Consider the following 17,914-nt stretch of genomic DNA (forward strand, 5'->3'; position numbering starts at 1 on the left):
CGTGACCCACGCTCTGTGCCCTGATTCAGAGTGCTGATCGTGTCAAGGAGAGCTGGGCGGGTGCTGGAGGGTCCCCACATTGCCTCCAAACCAGGCTGGTGCCCTCAGCATGGAGTACCCCTGAGCTGCAGCACTGAATGGGGAAGGAGGCAGCACATGCTGGACCAAGTGAGGAAAGGGGCACGGAGCCCTCACCTGTAGCTGGTCCTGCCCCAAGGGATGGGTGCAAGTGCTGCATCTATCCCACACAGTATCCTTACCACCTGCACCAGGAAGAAAGATTAGCTCCCTCTATAGGGGAGGAACTTTCCCCTGTAGGATACTGTGGACAAAGTGGTGCAAGAGAGATGTGGGGGTAAGGCAATGTGCCACTTTTCCATTTGCCATTGCAGTGGCTGTCACCACTGGGTAAACAGGCAGGAGAGGGGACCGTTGGTGAAGGACACAGGAGCATGTGGGAGGGATGCTCACACCACAATGCTATGGGAATGTCCTCACTGATGAACCATGGAGTCAAAGCTCCTGCTGGGGCCTGCTGGGAAAACATTAGCCATGGTCCTGCTCCCCACTCACACCTTCTCCTGTTAATTATTACAAGGCAAGCGATGAAGGCCAACGTGCACCAAAGTCCAGTGTGAAAATCAGCACTTCACTTGCAGCCATGAGCCAGCAGACCCCAACCACCATGGAGCAGCCTACACTGCTGGGGGACACAACAGCAGCCTTTGGGGTGGCAGACATCATCGTTGTGGTTTGTTACTTCGCCTTTGTCCTCACCATTGGCATATGGGTGAGTTCCTGAGGTGACTGGGTTTAGGTCTGCCTGAGGTGCAGAGCCTCCTGTCCTCCCTGGAGCCCTCCTGGGCACAACGGTGTTTGCCTGCAGAAGGGCATCCTCTGTGCATGCTGTTATCCCAGGGCCTGTTGAGTAAGCTTGGGGGTGAACCCCCACATGGGAACAACCAAGGGGTCATTCCCTGGAGGTTCTGGGGGTGAGATGATGTCTACCTCCCATGCTGCAAAGTACTCACACCAGGTTGTGGGCAGAAGCAGGCAGGGCTGGGGTGCGGAAGACTGCAATGGGACTTTAAGAAGCTTTGGAAAGATTTCTGCTTTGGAAAGATTCATGTTGCTTTGCAAAAGCCTCTTTCATAGAGACTTATATTGTTGTGGTTGGCTCAAGTGGTTTTTGTTTCCCAGTTGGTACATTCAAGGAGAAGTCATTAAACAGGTACAAGCAGCTTCTTTCCAAAGCTGGGCTATTATAAACCTGAACAAAGAGGGGTAGAAACAATGGTTGAAGCCTGGCGCACTTAACAGGCACACAATAAAGTGTTCGGAGCTGATGCTGAGGCCGGACATTCAGGTTTGGTGGCAGAGCTGCTCATCACTCTGGCTGCTGCCATGTGCAGCAAACCATATTGTTATGGTGCCTGGCTGCAAGTTCTTGGTTGCTGCAGACAGCAAGCACAGTCAGCCTCAGTCACATTGGAGAGGCTTGGTGGCCTATCTGAGGACATCCTATTGCTCTTGGAATCCCTGCAGTTCTCATGCAGTTCCCAGATGGGGCTGTGTAACGTGGCCACACCAAGTGTGGGGCTGCTGGAAACCCTGAATCCACAGCAGTGGGAAGAAGCAAGGTAGCAGGAGCTTCAGCAAGGCATTGCTGGTCATCCTGGAGTGCCTCTGCATGTCATGCCCAATTGCAGTCCTTGATGGCATCCCATGGGGTACAAAGTTGTCCTCTGATTCTCACCCCTGTGCCCTGAAGGTATTTGTCAGGGGTGCTGGACAGCAAAGAGAGAAATGCTTCCTCTTAATGCACACCGTCATCAGGAGGTGGGCAGCTTCTCTTGGAGCTGAAAACACTGATCTTCACATGGCTGAGAGCAGACAAAGCCCTAGGTTTCTCAAAATTAGGTGCCTTTCACAGGGGCCCTGCTTCAGCCTGTGTCAGAGCCATGCACTACCTGTGCTGGTAGGACAAGCCAGTTGACTGCAGTGACACCCAAGGGAATAGGGTTAGGGTGGTGTAAAAGGTTGCTGATGGGATGTTTCAAGGCTACTGGGATGGACACTGGATCTGACTTGAGGGTGAGTGAATGGAGGAAAATGCTTTTCTTTTTCCTGTGCTTCCAGTCATCGATACGAGCAAGCCGGAGCACCATTGGAGGCTATTTCCTAGCTGGACGATCCATGACTTGGTGGCCTGTGAGTAAAATGCATCCCTCTCTTTTTCATGGTTTGAAAGCAATTTTGGATGTAAGGAGGACAGATCTTGTGAGGGGACTCAATCCATACTGTAACGTTGACATCAAGAGGATCCACCAGGAATCACCCCACGCAGCTTTGCTTATGGAGCTGCTGGGCCAAAAGGATAGTTCAGAATCTTCATGTTTTCTCAACTGTTTCTCTGCTAAAGTCAGCAGTAAAAATGTTCACACTGATGGAAGTGAGGGAGCACTGAGTGCCTAGCTGGGTTGGAAACTCTTTGGCCCCAACTAACCAAACGTATCGTTGTCCCCAAGCCAAGAGAGCACTAGGTAATCTAGGAATGTGCTATCCATTGAAAAAAGCATTTAGAGACAGAAGAAAACATAATCCTAAAGCCCAGGACTTTCTGAGCCCCTGCTATTGAGAGTAAAGTTGAGATTATTGACTAATGATGTAAAGGATATAAACTTCAAACCGCCGAAGTATGTATCTTAGCTATGAAGAACAGAAAAATCTATTGAAGTCGCCTTTTCTTGGGAGTGAAAGGTACATATAAAGATAATTTAAAGTTAGAAAGGAATAAAAACGCCACAGGAATAAAGATCCTTCTCAGCCGGTGCCAGACTCTAGCACCATATATCTCTCCAGTGAGTCATGGGTAACGGAATGCACTTCTCAACCAAAACACTGTATTTTTGTCTTTTTTAACTTTGGGTGTACATTGCCCATAAATTCACTAGGCTGGATTTTCAACCTCTTCCATCAGAGACACATACACCTCTCTGAAATCTGTTATTTCTTAAATGTTCTTTATACTTGTGTCTCAGCCAAGTGACATTTAATGGAAAAGCTTAGCTTGATGGTTTTCTCTAATTAGGAGGAGGGAAATCAAAAGAAACTAAATTGGAACATTTTTCCCCAACATCGTTCCTTTTATCTAAAACAAAACCAAAAACCAAACCCCAAAACATTCTCATTGTTTTTGGCTCCATCCACAGGCAGTCACAGAGTCTGTTTGGTATAGGCTCTTGGCTCTCCTGACTTACCATTCTAGGTTCAAAGCCAACTCTAGTGCTGTTCACTTCTCAGTTGTGTTTGTCAGAGAGCTGATTCCACCTCTGCAGCACTCCTGCAGGCTCAGCTCCTCGTGGCCTTCCCCTCAAGTACATGACTGGCTTACATGTAGTTTGTTAGTGGGGTGACAGATTTCTGCTGGGTGTTAGACAGCCTCCACTAAACCCTGGTATTACATTGCTGCTCCTGTGCAATGTATCTTCTGTATTTCTGTGTCTGATAGAGATATCAGGAAAACTGTTTACCTTGCTTGACAGCATCACCTCAGTTGCAAATTCATGTTCTGGCATCCAGCTCTCTAATCAAGGGTTTTCTTAGACAAGAAGGCAGAGCCATTGGCAGGAATCAGTGTAGGTGTTGATGCCATATTAATGTTTTACCTTGCTCAAAGGTGAGAAGCAGATGAAATTCCATCATTCCTTGTTTCACATGTAGCAGTACTACAGAGAGAAAAGCTCCTTGGAGTCCACGTGTCTAAAAGCAATTTAGAGACAAAAGGACTAGGCTTGTCCTTTGGGTGACTTTTCATTTGACCTTGACAGAGATTTGATCTTGGCACACAGAAAGGAGGAGAGTCTTTGTGCCAAATAAACGTGGTAATCAAGTCAGATAGTCTTTGCCCTGTTTAAAGTGCCTTGGAGCTTGCATTCTTCCAATTAGAGTGCCAATGAGCCATGCCAGGGACAACCTACCATGCCCACAGTCTACAGTTATAGTTAACCTTAGACATTAGCATTTTCCAGCCTACTGCAGAGCTGAATATCTCTGAACCTGTGTGTAGACATTAAACAAAAAAGGCCTGCATGTTTCTAACATTGTCCCTGCTATGGTTCAGGAATGGTTCAGAAGGAGCTCCAAGAGAGTACTGCTGTCACCGTGGCTATGTAAACCACCACATGCATGTTCACTGCAAGACATGGGGAGGCTGGGCTGTCAGTAAGTCAGAGAGAGGTAGAGCAAGAGTCAGCAAGGATGGAGAAGGCACGTTGCTGGCTGAGTAACAAGGCAATGGAGAAATCCTTCATGTTTGATGGACGCTGAGGTATCTGTGGCTGACACCACACTTCCCTTACCCCACTGTACGCTCCGTAACAGTCATATACCTCAGGGGAACCACTGATAAAGTGAAGCCCAATTCTGAGGTTAAGTTTTGCATTGGAGTGGGGTTGTGGAATGGAGCAGATACACCCACTTTAAGATATAAAAACATAGTTTTCTTTAAAAGGAGAAGGAAAACCCATCTCTCCCTAGTACCCAGCTACCTACCTACATGGAGATGAGGCCCTGGGGAAAATGCTTGGTCTGATACAGAAGTTCCTCAAGGTGACTTTCTGGGTTTTGTGCCTGTGCCATGTGTTTCAGATTGGAGCATCCCTGATGTCAAGCAATGTGGGCAGTGGATTATTCATCGGCCTGGCAGGCACTGGAGCAGCTGGGGGCCTTGCTGTTGGGGGCTTCGAGTGGAATGTAAGTCAGTGATGTTGTCAACTAAGATGTCACTGTTTGTTTACAGAGGGACTGGGGGTTCATCTCCAAAATCAGATACCAACAGTATCAGCAATTGCAAGTTCTCAAGCCTCAGGAGAGAAGTCTCCAGACATTCAGACAGCCTTAAAAACATGAGATCTTTATTTTACTTTAAGGGGAATCCACTCAAATTATTAGCTCTTTGAACTTCACAGAAGCACATGGCCATATGTTTAAGCTTTGTTCTGCACTTATGAAGATAAATGGGAATGAATACTGTAAAGGTACCTGGATAATCACAGGATTCTGGATATAGGGGATTTGAAAAAAAAGCAGCATGTACTCCTACATTCAGTGTAAAGCCCTAAGAATCAGTAACACTGCATTCAACTGCCTCTGGGGTGAACATCTGGGTGTGAAGGCAGGTCTCATTCTGGCCTATTGAAGTGGCCTAGAAAACTGCCACTGACACCACAGAGAGCATGAAAACCAGGTCCTTTGTGTGCGATGCTAATGGAATTTCTCAACCACAGTGATGAGGAGTGAGATTAGTGCCAGCCTCACAATAAACATCACTCACCTAACTCTAAATCTCTTGTCTATATCAGCAGAGACCATGAATAGGGCCGGAGGCTTGCCAAGCACAGGCAGAGCCCACAAAAAGCTCTTTCCTGGGATATCTATTCACTGCATTGGGGCTTTTTCTTAACCATTAAGATCACCTTTAAGTCCTTTGTGAAGAGCCTATGTTAAGCCTGGTGCATGTAGGACATACATACCAATATAGCTGTGCTTTAAGTAAATCTATTCAAGTCATTTTAGAAGCCCATGAAAACAAGATTGTATGTCAGGGCAAATCTAACTTCATGAGCTTAGATTCATTTATTTCAGATTGGAAAGGGACCTTAGATATGCCATTATTCTCTCCCTTTGTCGTGGGACATTACTCAGCTGCAGGCATCATATGAGCATCTTTTACCTAAGCCAGTTTCTGCCACTGCAGTAGCCATGGCTGTTCTCCTCGGTCACTCACAATCTCTGCTCACAGAGATCAGTTCCATTTCTAATAACTTAAATAACTGATCAAAGTAAAATCTAGACAAATGTAAGGTACTTGTATGAAAGGTAATGGTCTGAGACAGACAGGAGATGAGATTTGATAATCCTATGGCTTTTATTTATGTTCAAGAACTCCTGTTTGGCCTTTTACTGGGTTTCAGAGAAGAAATTCATGATGGGAGATGCCTTTACACCTTCCAAAAGACCCTTCACCTGTGGCAAAGCACCTGAACTGCCTCTTTATGTATCAGTGACAGAAGAACATCTGCGTCAGCCTGAAAGGAGAACATCCCAGCAGAGTCTCACTGTTGATTATTTTTATGCCTCACGGGGACAGTCTGCTGCCTCAGCCTCATCACTTGCTAATCAAGCAACAAACAGATGCTCCCATCCTTCTCTGAATCACTTAACTCTTCACTGCCACAGCATCAGTGGTTTCAAAGTCCATCAAATGCAACACCATCCTTCAGAGGTCCAGAGCAATAGAATACACCATCTTCCCCAAAAAGACCAGGAGATGGAACAGGATGAGCCACACATGATGGAGGCACACACAGGTTTATTGCGTTGAGGGTATTTGGAGGATAACTTCAAAAGCTTCTAGATGTATTGTAGTAATTCCTTCATTTGTCGTTCTGAGCAGGGAGAAAAAGACTGTTCCCAAATCCATTGCCTGGCACTGTACCTTTCTGCTTTCTTACAATATCCACTGAAAGAACAAAGGAGAAGGATGTTCCCCTGTGTTGAATCATGTGTCTTTATTTTCTCTGTCTCCTTAACAGGCTACCTGGGCACTTGTGGCTCTTGGCTGGATATTTGTGCCTGTTTACATTGCATCAGGAGTGGTCACCATGCCCGAGTACCTGCAGAAGAGATTTGGAGGGCAGAGGATACAAATTTACATGTCCATGCTGTCCCTCACTCTCTATATATTCACCAGGATATCGGTGTGTACCCAGCTGAACACAACCCTTGTGTCTGGGGCAGGGGATAGATCATTCTGGTACCACGCAGGGCTGCTCAGAGATAACTCAGATGCCCTTGAAAGGGCCAGCTCAGCTACCAGAAGCAGTAGCAGTGTGTTAGCATGCTGCTTTGCTGGAGTAAATGCCTGCCTCTGTATTGATCATGGAGACCTATCCTAAGAGAGAGCCTTCATTAAACAGCAATGCACAGTGAGAACTTTACAGGGATATGGCAGCTAATTATTAAACAGTGCAAGTACCGTAAGCTGTCTGCCTGCTTTTCCTCTTCTATCAGATCAAAGCTTAGGCAATATAAACAGGGGAACTGCAGCATTACCCCGTCTGAGGATCTGGCTGCATCTTGTAGATCTGAAATTCTCTTAAATTATCATAAATCTGCTGTTACTCTTGTAGCTGAGTGTCATCAGCAAACTCGCTGAGGGTGCATCAATCCCACTGTCCATGTTGCTGACACAGATGTTGAACAGGATTGGTCCCAACACCGACCCCTGAGGGACGCCCCTTGTTACCAGTCTCTATCTGGTCATTGAGACATCTGTATGTTACGGGTATTCCTGTCTCTTTCTGTCATTTTTGTTGTATAAAAAGGGTATGGTGAAAGGGAAGTAGGTTCTAGCTTAAGAAAAACCTCAGCATCTTCCCTGGATTGCTTGTAGCATTGTACCCTACCGGTAGCCAAAAAGCAATGTAAGCTACTAGGTATTTATCTTCATTTAAATGCCATGAGTAAAGAAGCAGAACTTGCATTTAAGAGATTTGCTAAGGACTACCTATGCCCTTGGAGGAAGAGGACTGTATTCCAGAGTCCATTACAGGGACTGACAATGTCAGTCCTTTGTCTCCAGGTGATCATTCCATGGCCAGTACAAGTCAGTTTTCCCTGGATCCTACTGCAGTATTTAGATGTCAAACTGCCTTGGAAAACACTGACTGGAGATGAGGCTCCCATGTGCAGCTCTCTTCAGGGTTCTTCTCCCAGGGTTATTATGTCTCAGGTCCTGGGAGGTGAATTAAGAGGATTTCCAGGCTGGGAGTATGGGATAAATTTCCTCCCCTAGCGGACAGTTCTTGGTTAAGTCACCTATTGCTGTCACCTCTGCCCCCAGGAGCTTTGCTCTGTGAGATTGAAGTATTGCCCGGGATGAAGTCTTGCAGAGAGGCACTTGAAGCCCCTTTCTCCATAAGGGGTAAATGGAAGCTCTCTCCAGCACCACAACGTGCACAGCTACAGTCAATTTACGTGGTGAAAACAGACCAGTCTTTAAAATGACCTTCAGCAGAGCAGCCTTTGCCAGTGCCTCACAGAGCAGGACCCTGGCCTCAGTCACTGCTGTTTCATCTCAGCGCTTTCTCCTCTGTGCAGCCAATTCACGTGTGGCTGACGAATGTGGCTGGTGGAGTTTATGGGCATGGCAGGTGCTTTCTATTAGGCAATGCTATTGTTTGTAGAGAGCTCATTTAGCGGCTGGCTGGACAGCAGGCAGTGGTTACAAGGAGGATTTTTCTCCCTGTGCCTTTTGCCCAAACATAGGTTAGCAACTAGGGCACTGCAGAGAAAACCAGAGACCTCAATAAACAGTGTTGTCAGAGGACTGATGCTGCATAGCCACAGAGGTGTTCGTGTTTCCTGCTGGGAAGTCAAAACCCAGAAGACACGGTGGTTCTTGTGGTATACTGATGGTGTTTGTCCTGTCACAGGGCTGCAGAGGTCAGGAGCTGCACTGGATGCTTGCTTTTAAGGTGTTTATTTCAGGGATGGCAAATAGAAATCTTGCCCCATCCCTTCTGTCTCCCTTGGCAAATGTATTTACCTGTAGCTCACTCCATACCAGACTTGCAGGTGTCCTTCAAATTGGTTTCCCAACATAAACATCTCCCATATCACTTTCAGTGATGTTATCTGTATAATTCCAGGTTTCACCCAGCTTCTGGTTTCACTTTCTCTGCCAGTAGGTCCAAACTAAACAAAACTGGTGAGGGTTTCTGTATTTCTATTGAGGTCCTCAGCAGGTATAACCTGTTCTTCCGGAATCATGCTGAACTGCATGAATAGATAAGTAAGCTGTTGACCTGTTCAGATAAATAAATCATGGAATAAGACGTCAGTGATTCTTTAGGGTCTTTCAGTCTGGAATGTCCCCTGGCCACTAGGTCACCAAGATGTTGTCTTGGGAAGAACCTGGTCTCTGGTATTTGCCCCCATTTCCCTCCTGTATCTGCCTGTGGATTCCTGGGCTCTTGCTCCCCATGGATGTCTTCACAGTTAGCATATTGTTTCCACCAATATCTCTCTGTGCCAGTGAGGGCTGCATGCCATGAAGGCTGCCTGTAAGATAATCTTTATTTTGATGGCTTTTTAGACCCATGGCATAGGATCTTTACCCCTCTGCTGCCCCAGCTCTCAGATGCTGACAACTCTAACCTGGAGGGATGATTTTCTTACTTTGAGAACAAGAGGGTTCCCAGCCAACAGCTTCATGCTCTCTCCTCCTCTTCACCTTCCTGGTGTCCTCCCTGGTCGGTGCTTTCAGCCGCAGAGGGCTGCAGGCTGCTTTATTTGGTTTCCCTTGCACGAAGCACTACTAATGCCCGACTGCCCTTGGGCTTGTTTTGTTTTATTCCAGACAGACATTTTTTCCGGAGCACTGTTCATCCAAATGTCTTTGGGCTGGAACCTCTACTTGTCCACTGTGCTCCTGCTAGCAGTGACTGCTGTCTACACCATAGCTGGTAAATAGCTGATTCTAAAAGAAACATTATAAACTGGAACCTAGGATGGAAATTTCCCCTTTCCTACATAAGGGAAGGTATTCGGGTCCTCGTCTGAGGGAGAGATTCCCCTGGTAGTACCTGCCCTGTCAATCCCAGCTGTTGGAGACCTCTGACTATTCCCCTCTCTCCTCCTGACCCAAGGGAATCTGGTATGGGGGAACATCACTGTTTCCTGGAGGATTTTCTGCCACTACAGAAGGCTTCTGGCTCCCCCTGTGCAGATAGTTAACACTGCCCATATTTGCTATTATATTCTGGTTTTGCAACATTACCAACTTCAGATATTAAGATGCTGAAACTGCCTCCAAGTCCTCTCATGAACACAGAAAAATCCTTCAGACCATTTTTGGGGGGCTTGTGACAGCTATAGGCTCCTGGGGACCAGCTCAGTGCCAGCTTCTCCCAGTGGGTCTGTCCTGAAATCTCAGGGCTGGGGCCAAGGAAACTCTTTTTCTAGGTGAGGTACCTGTTGCATTGTAGATGGTGATGCGTTCTGCCTGTTGTCTTTGGTTCTCCTGACAGGTGGTTTAACAGCAGTGATATACACAGATGTGCTGCAGACCCTGATCATGGTTCTGGGAGCTTTGACCCTCATGTTCATAGGTAAGGGGAACCTGCAGTGGCATCATACACTAGTTTAATGGTCCCAGGGCCATTAGACCTTATCAGGGTACCTCACCCTTTCATGTATGGTGCCAAGGTACTTCACCCTTTCATTTATGATGCAGAATTGAGTATTAAGAACTCTCATTTACCAAGTCATCAGACTTGCTTCATCTTTTTTACTAACTGTGGAGGAGAGGTTCTGGTTAACTTCACCTTGACAGTTTGGGTTTACTAAGAGTGTAAAGAGCTTGCAACACTGCATTCCCAGAGCCGAATTCAACCCTCACTGTGCTCATGTAAACCTGGAGTAATTCTGCTCACTTGACCTGTTGATTTTGGGAGCTACTGTGGATCCATCTGGGTATAACTGAGCATTATACAGAAACAGAAAATCAACAAGGAACTGACCATCATCAGTCTCTTCTTTGAGCTTTCTTGGGAAACAGAAATATAGATAGATCTTTTTTCATGTCATACCTTCCTGCTCTAGCTCTTGGAGGGATATAAGCAAAGACTAGAAGCTGAGGACATTGGAGGGGTTAGGATCATGGAGCCTTTCCTGCATTAATCTTCTTCCAGAATGTACTGTTAAAACCACAAGGAGTCTGGGCAAAATCCAACTGACTCCTGTAGAAATCTCAACTACCAAAAGCGAGGGTGGAATGAAAAGGAAGGAGATAAGAGGAAGACAGGAGAAAAGTAATTATGAGACTCAGATAAGGAAATAACTGCAGGATGCACCAGACCTTAAATCACTGCCTTTTTCTTTTCAGGATTTGAAAAAGTTGGCTGGTATGAAGGACTTCAGGAGAAATACAGCACAGCAACACCGAAGATCATAGTCCCAAACACGACCTGTCACCTCCCGCGTGCAGATGCCTTTAATTTGTTTAGGGATCCACTCACAGGAGACCTTCCTTGGCCTGGTCTTATATTTGGTCTCTCTGTGCTGGGTCTTTGGACGTGGTGCACTGACCAGGTAAAGAAAGTTTTTCCCTCCGCAGGGAAACTGCCACACATTTCTTTCCAGTCCAATCCTCGGTTTGTGGGTCTGTGAGCGGAACCATGACTGTGTCTCACTGTGCAGGAGTTACTACCTTGCTACTGGTCTAGACCAGAATATCTTGTGCAATTCTTAATGCAGAGAGAAAAGGTTGTTTTCTTCCATCTTTATCCTACCGTGGGCTGGTGAGTACTGGGAGTCTTCATGCAGTTAGTGTGACAAGGGTATGAAAATGTGGATCTGGAGCTGGCTCTGCAGTGACCTTATGTAGACCTCCAGACAAGCCATTCATATTCCTGGGGGTCTCATGTTTCTTATTCCTTTCCAAGCTACAAACAAGGAACAGTTTTGTTTCTCAAGACACAGTGCTTTTGTGCAATGGGATGGTTATGAAAACCTGCCATGGAACTTTTAACAAAACACCTACAGCCTGCTTCATTCCTTGTCTCTTGCTGCTGTACAGCTGCTGTCTCCAGTCCTCAAGGTGGCTTCATTTCAGTCAAGGGTGAAATGATTTCTGTAAAGGAAATTTCCATGCTACCCTCTCCTACAGCCTGTGCACTGCGCTCTGAGCAGTGGCAGCAGGCTGCAGTCAGCCGAGGTGGGAAAGTTGCCATTGGCATGCAAAACGCCCTGGGATCCTGATGGATGAAAGTCATCCATGAGAACAAGAGACTTCTTTAGTGCTTTTGGTTTACTCTTTGCTCCCTCTCTGCACTGATTGCAGGTGATAGTCCAGAGGTCTCTCTCTGCCAAAAATCTCTCCCATGCGAAAGGTGGATCGGTGCTGGGAGGATATCTGAAAATGCTCCCTATGTTTTTCATTGTCATGCCAGGAATGATCAGCAGAGCTCTTTACCCAGGTGAGCCTTCCCATGTCCCTTGCCACATGGCTTTATACCTGCCGTGACCACTACTCCCACACAGCTTCACCAGCACTTTTGCACCTCAGAAACTGCTGTCCTGCGGGCACACTCATGTACATTCCTGTAGTACAATGGTGTTCCCATGCCCTTCCTCCACTTCCAGTGCTCCCACAGTGTGAAAGTCACTGGAAATATCCATATGAGGCATATTTTGCCATTAGAGGTGTATAGCTCCCTGCTGTGGACATTGCGTGCATCTGCCTATCTGGAGGAAGTCAGTGAGATGGAATACACAGTGTACTGAGGCTGTTCTTCAGGTCCTATGGATTACTTTCATCAGGTATTTGGGGGGATTTTAGCAACCTGCCGCACAGATTCATTCAATTCCTGGTGGACTACACAAAACAGGCCTCTCCTGTAGGAAACCAAGTGTTCCCCTCCTGTTGTCTCCCAGGGAGCTCTCATTGCTGGATTCTCCAGAGCATGCCACTTCCCAGGAAGAATACCCCAGTTAAGAGGACTGCTCCCGCAGGGAATTGCCTCTCTCCCAGATCTCCTCGAACAGGAGTAATTCAGCCTGCAACATCCTTGGTAACCCAGCCGATAGGTTCACGGAAACAGTCCAGTTCCAACAAACAACAAATCATCAAGGATTATGATTATGCAACATCCAGGATAGTTATATCTGTACCCTGAACAGAGTTCCAGAATGTCATCTCAAAGTTTTACCTGTATCTTATGATATAAGGCATTCTTTATCTCCGCTCATTCCAGCTGTATTCCAGCTGCACCTCTGAATTTATATGAAACCACACAAGGCATCAAGATTTGTTCCCTCGAACTAAACAACCTGTAGCTCCATGGGCTTTACAATGAATAACTTCAATGTTATTTTTCTGTCTTCTGCAGATGAAGTGGGCTGTGTGGACCCAGACATCTGTAAAAGGGTCTGTGGAGCTGCGGTGGGCTGTTCCAACATTGCCTACCCCAAACTTGTGATAGAACTCATGCCTGATGGTGAGAAACCCTTATACATATGGAGAGGGGGTTGAGCCATGCTCTGCCAGGGGGATCAGACTGCTCTTATCCATCCTAAGGATGAGGATGCAGTTACCAGACATGAGGATGAAAAAACAGCACTGAGAGGCTAAAGGTCTAGTCCTGATTTTCCCTTCCCTTCTTTTCTCTCCCAGGGTTCCGGGGTTTGATGATTGCTGTGATGATGGCAGCCTTGATGAGTTCCCTCACCTCCATTTTCAACAGCAGCAGCACTCTCTTCGTTATCGACATCTGGCAGCGGATCCGCAGAAAGGCTTCAGAGCAGGAGATGATGATTGTGGGCAGGTCCTTACATTTCTTTATGTCTCATTGCTCTCATCATCTGTTTCGAGTGCAGCCTTTACATTCTCCAGTCTGGACCCACTGAGAAAAATCTGGTGCCTAAAATACAGAGTGGGAACACAGCCTGGGAAAGAGCATTACGTTTTCCAGCTTCATCTCAGACAGACCTGGTCAAAGAGAAACACTGGGTATACCACTGAGCTACATAGATCATTGTCTTTCTCCTCTCTAAACTTAACATAAATATTGAATTAAATGTAACTTTTAGAAAAGCCAAAGGTGCTCTGGCATCGCTGCCACCAGAGGTCTTTAAGAACATGTTATTTTTGCATCAGACAGGAGTGATACATTGCAATTACTCCTTTTTTTTTAACAGGGAAAAGTGCAGAGCTGGGCCTCCCAGCTCTCTATTGCTGTGGTAAGTTATAGTGCCCTTTGAGAGCAAGCTTTGGTACTGCATTGTATCAGGAGCATAGAAAGTTCTTCTCCGATAGCAGAATTTGTGGTGCTTTTGCTCTCCAGTCATTGAACATTAAGTTCTAAACTTTGCTGTGGGCTTGCTGAAGGCTGAAGGCAATCTCATACACCACCACAGAGTAGTGAGAGGGGGAGAAACCTCTGCAACATACAGTGCAGAGATGAAGGAGGGTTATGGTATGCCCCTGAGAGCCCAGAAACAATTCTAATAAGCAGCAAATAAGTTGGAATTTGGCAAAGGCACTAGACTGAACATGCTCTCTGCTTGGAAAGGTGGCAGAAAAGTTGCTTCCGTGCTCCCACAAGCTTCCAGCTCCCTCTCTCTACTGCACCAAAGAGCTAGTCCTTCAAAGAACATGTCACTTTCTAGGACACACCAGGCTGAAGGGCTTGCACTGATCCAGCTTACAATGGGAGCCACCATGCTCTGTGGATCTCTCATGCAAGTTGACTGGCAAGTCCTACCTCAGCTCACTCTGAAATCTGTGACGTTTTAGGAACTGGTTGAATTGACTTTCTAGAAGAGAATAATCTCTCTTCTTTCCCCGTGTACAATGAGAAAAGTTCTTCTGAGGGTGTTCTGTGGCTTTTTCTTAGGAAATTCTGAGAGCAATTGGAAATTTTCCTGAAAAACTTCATTTTCAGTGAGCTCCACCACCCGCAGAGCTAATACAATTTTATCCTCATCTTCCAGAGTCTTTATCCTCATCCTGATAGCCATCAGTATTCTCTGGATCCCAATCATTCAATCAGCCAACAGCGGCCAGCTCTTTGACTACATTCAGTCCATAACCAGCTATCTAGCCCCACCGATCACAGCTCTCTTCATCCTGTCAATCTTCTGCAAGAGGATTAATGAGCCTGTAAGTGAAGTGTCAACAACCAATTGATATACATATTTAATTGATTTGATAGAAGAAATAACTCTCCCCTCGTACCTAGTGTTTAAGACTCCAGACTCAAAGCCAGTCCAGGTGATGTGTGACAATTAGACAGACTTTGGCTGGCATGCATTAGTGGATCTTATCCCAGTCTCTGGTGTATGTGTGTTTGCTTCCAAGCAGCCACTGCAAGTGGTACTTCTTGGCAATCTTATTTGAAAGCATGAAAGGCAAAGTCATTCTGCACTTTAGGGATGATGTGCCGAAGTCTAGTTGGAGGCATGTTGTTAGGAGGACACTCTTTAATTGTGTCTTTCATTGTGTGTGTTCTGTCTTTTCCATGTTCAAGGGCAGAAAGAGAAAGTGAGGACTTTTAACTGAAGATATCCTCCTTTGACGCATGTCAGTGTGGGTTTCCATCGGGTGTAAAAGGTCTTGGGAAACGGAAGGGAAAGGAAAGGGAAAGGAAAGGAAGAGAAAGGGAAAGGAAAGGGGAGGATAATTTCAACCAAAGGTGGCATTCGGTGACCCTTTCTTTATGCTTGCCTTTTCTCAGGGTGCTTTCTGGGGCCTCATGGTCGGGCTAGCTGTTGGTCTTGTTCGGATGATCGCCGAGTTTATTTATAGCATACCGTCTTGTGGTGAGGAGGACAGAAGACCAGCTGTGCTAAAGGACATGCACTACCTCTACTTTGCCTTCATCCTCTGTGTCCTCACTGCGATTGTCATTGTCCTTGTTAGTCTCTGCACCCCACCGATCCCTGAGGAAAAGGTGAGTGACGTGCAGTGGTATCCTTCCCTCAGAGCCCCCATTCGGTTTCCAAAAGATCTCTGAAATCTGTCCTTTCCTTTTCCTCCCATGGTTAAGAAATGGCACGTAATGCATATGCTGTGAAGAAACCCTTGCTCCTCAGCTTGCTATTCCCCAGGTTTCATAGTGTTAATGCTTCCTGAGGCACCGAGTGCTTCAAATTGAGTGTGAGTTCCCATGCTGCGCCTAAAGCTGGGCAGACTCCACAGCCCATCATAGCTGGAAGAGAAAGGAAAGAAGAAGGGGAAGGAGATGAAATCGTATTACAGAGCACTGCTGAGGAGGAATTAAATATATCTAATTGTAGCATCTACCCACTTTCAGCAGAGCCAGCATCAATCTTGCAGGCAAACAAGATTAATATCTTCTGCAACATGGGCATTTAGGAAAATAACATTTTGTCCCAATGTGATCTCAATTACATTTAATAACTTTGAGTCAGGCACAACTTTCTTTTACTTAACACATTAAAGTGGTGCAGAGTTGGGAGGCTTTATATAATAAGACCTTAGAGCAACTCTTCCCAGCCCCAAGTTTTAAAGCAGCTGTCAATATAACAAATCCTGCCATCTACCTCCAAACAAAGCTTACTGGAAAGGTTTGAAAGGCCTATTTTTTTCCTGTCTGACTGCATGAGGAAGCGCGGGTGATGCCATCAGAACATTTTCTATCTGTTGCTTCCTCATAACTTGTAAAGCATTAACCAGTTCTATCAATGTTTGATTGAACGTTACCCAGCTCCTAAAGATTACATGAAAGCAGGTGCTCAGATAGAGAAGAAGGGGGGAGAGGGAGACTGTCTTTGTGTCTGCTTTGAGATAAAGTCTCAGCTTTTATTAGCTATCAGAGGATCCACATGGGAGAGAGAAATACTGTCAAGGAGGCACCATTAGTTCTGCTGCTTACGTTGTTCACTACTGCTCAGGGGTGGCCAGATGGTTGCCAGCAATTAATTACTGTGGTTTAATGAGTTCCCACTCATCATCTGACCTGCGATAACTAAACATGTGCGGTGCTCCCTGCCCACAGCAATAGCAAGATAAGATGCATTAACACAGCACTGGCAAATAGTGAACATCATAGCAGCAGTTTAAGAAATGAAGAAGCTGGCCACTGCACCTACAGACTTTTTAGTTTGACCTTTGAGGGAGAAGAACATTTAAAGCTTTAAACGTTTGAAAGCTTTAGAATGGAGAGTTCAGGATGAAGATGTACTCTAATAGCATCAGGGGAAGAGAAGTTATGAGCATAAGAGATTCCTTAGAGGAGATTTTCACTGGAAATAGGTGAGTTTATAGGTGCAGGACTTAAGGGACCTTGTTTGACATATTCTTCATAAAGCCAGTGCTCAGAAAAGGTGGATTTGGACTGGAAGAGGTCCAGGAAGGAAAGCCAATGGAATGGTCAGGGGGGATAGGATTTTGTCTGAAACAGCAGCTCCAGAAGAGCAAAGGATGAGTTGTGTGGATGGTGGCTGCCCCACCAGGTACATCTGGAGATCCAGGGAGGGAGGAGAGCTTGCTAAAAGGGCAGAGCTGGCTATGGACAAACATAGGCTGGGCATTTTTTGGGAAGTTTTCTAACAAGAGATGTGCAAGATGATAACCTTTCGGTAGGCTACGGACCCCACATACTGCTGAGCTCAGTGCCTGACCTCTGTATTAGTGATTCTGTTGAAGAAAATTAATGAGAATTAATCATATTGCCTGTGGCAGTGAGAGGCTGGACACAGAGACCCAGATAAATCAATCATCTGATGATGGTGATGACCATCCATGTCCCATGTGCCCCCCTGCCTTCAGTATCTTCTTACCACAAGGACAATGATATTTATGCCACACAGTGGAAGTTAATTCCCTCTTCCTATAGCTTGGTAGCATGGGAGAGTCTGCTCTTATTTGGCTTTACTCTGATTTCCATTCAGTTTCAACTATTTATCCACAATTTCAGCGGGAAATTCTGACCTTGTTCCTCAGAGAACAGTGAAAGTGTGGGTCTTAAGCTGAGGTAGGTGCCAACGTTGTTGTGTTACTGCCTGTCTGGCATGAATCTGAGTGGGCAGCACTGAAACCAGCATTTTCCATCTTCCCTCAGTGAGACTCACCCCAACTTTTGCCTTAAACATGAGTGTAGATGTAGGTTTGGACCATGGTTTCTCATGGTGTCCTGCAAGCCGGGCTTGTCTCCTCATCTCAAGCTGGTCTGTGGCTGTGCTGAGATGGCTTAAGGGCAGAAGGGGTTTGGGAATGAAGGGCAGGAGGTAGAAATCAGGATGGAAGTGTCAGGCTCTAACCCTCTGGATAGAAACTAGCACCTGAACTTTGTGCTTGGCCGTTAGTGACCTCTAGTTGCTGCGG

General features: G+C 46.1%; 1 protein-coding gene across 1 annotated transcript in view; it reads left to right on the forward strand.

Moving 5' to 3' along the window:
* The first annotated feature begins 736 nt into the window (after window positions 1-736).
* The window catches only part of SLC5A9 (solute carrier family 5 (sodium/sugar cotransporter), member 9), a 23,086-nt gene continuing 5,908 nt past the window's right edge, over window positions 737-17,914 (forward strand). The window contains exons 1-12 of the mRNA XM_010024403.1: window positions 737-790; window positions 2,140-2,211; window positions 4,651-4,755; window positions 6,597-6,761; window positions 9,425-9,530; window positions 10,095-10,175; window positions 10,952-11,157; window positions 11,909-12,044; window positions 12,957-13,064; window positions 13,241-13,391; window positions 14,560-14,728; window positions 15,303-15,518. Coding sequence (XP_010022705.1) covers window positions 2,197-2,211; window positions 4,651-4,755; window positions 6,597-6,761; window positions 9,425-9,530; window positions 10,095-10,175; window positions 10,952-11,157; window positions 11,909-12,044; window positions 12,957-13,064; window positions 13,241-13,391; window positions 14,560-14,728; window positions 15,303-15,518 — 1,458 coding nt within the window. The 5' untranslated portion in view covers window positions 737-790; window positions 2,140-2,196. The remainder of the gene's footprint in view (window positions 791-2,139; window positions 2,212-4,650; window positions 4,756-6,596; window positions 6,762-9,424; window positions 9,531-10,094; window positions 10,176-10,951; window positions 11,158-11,908; window positions 12,045-12,956; window positions 13,065-13,240; window positions 13,392-14,559; window positions 14,729-15,302; window positions 15,519-17,914) is intronic.

Source organism: Nestor notabilis, unplaced genomic scaffold (assembly GCF_000696875.1).
Source record: "Nestor notabilis isolate BGI_N333 unplaced genomic scaffold, ASM69687v1 scaffold4031, whole genome shotgun sequence".
NCBI classification, from domain to species: Eukaryota; Metazoa; Chordata; class Aves; order Psittaciformes; family Psittacidae; genus Nestor; species Nestor notabilis.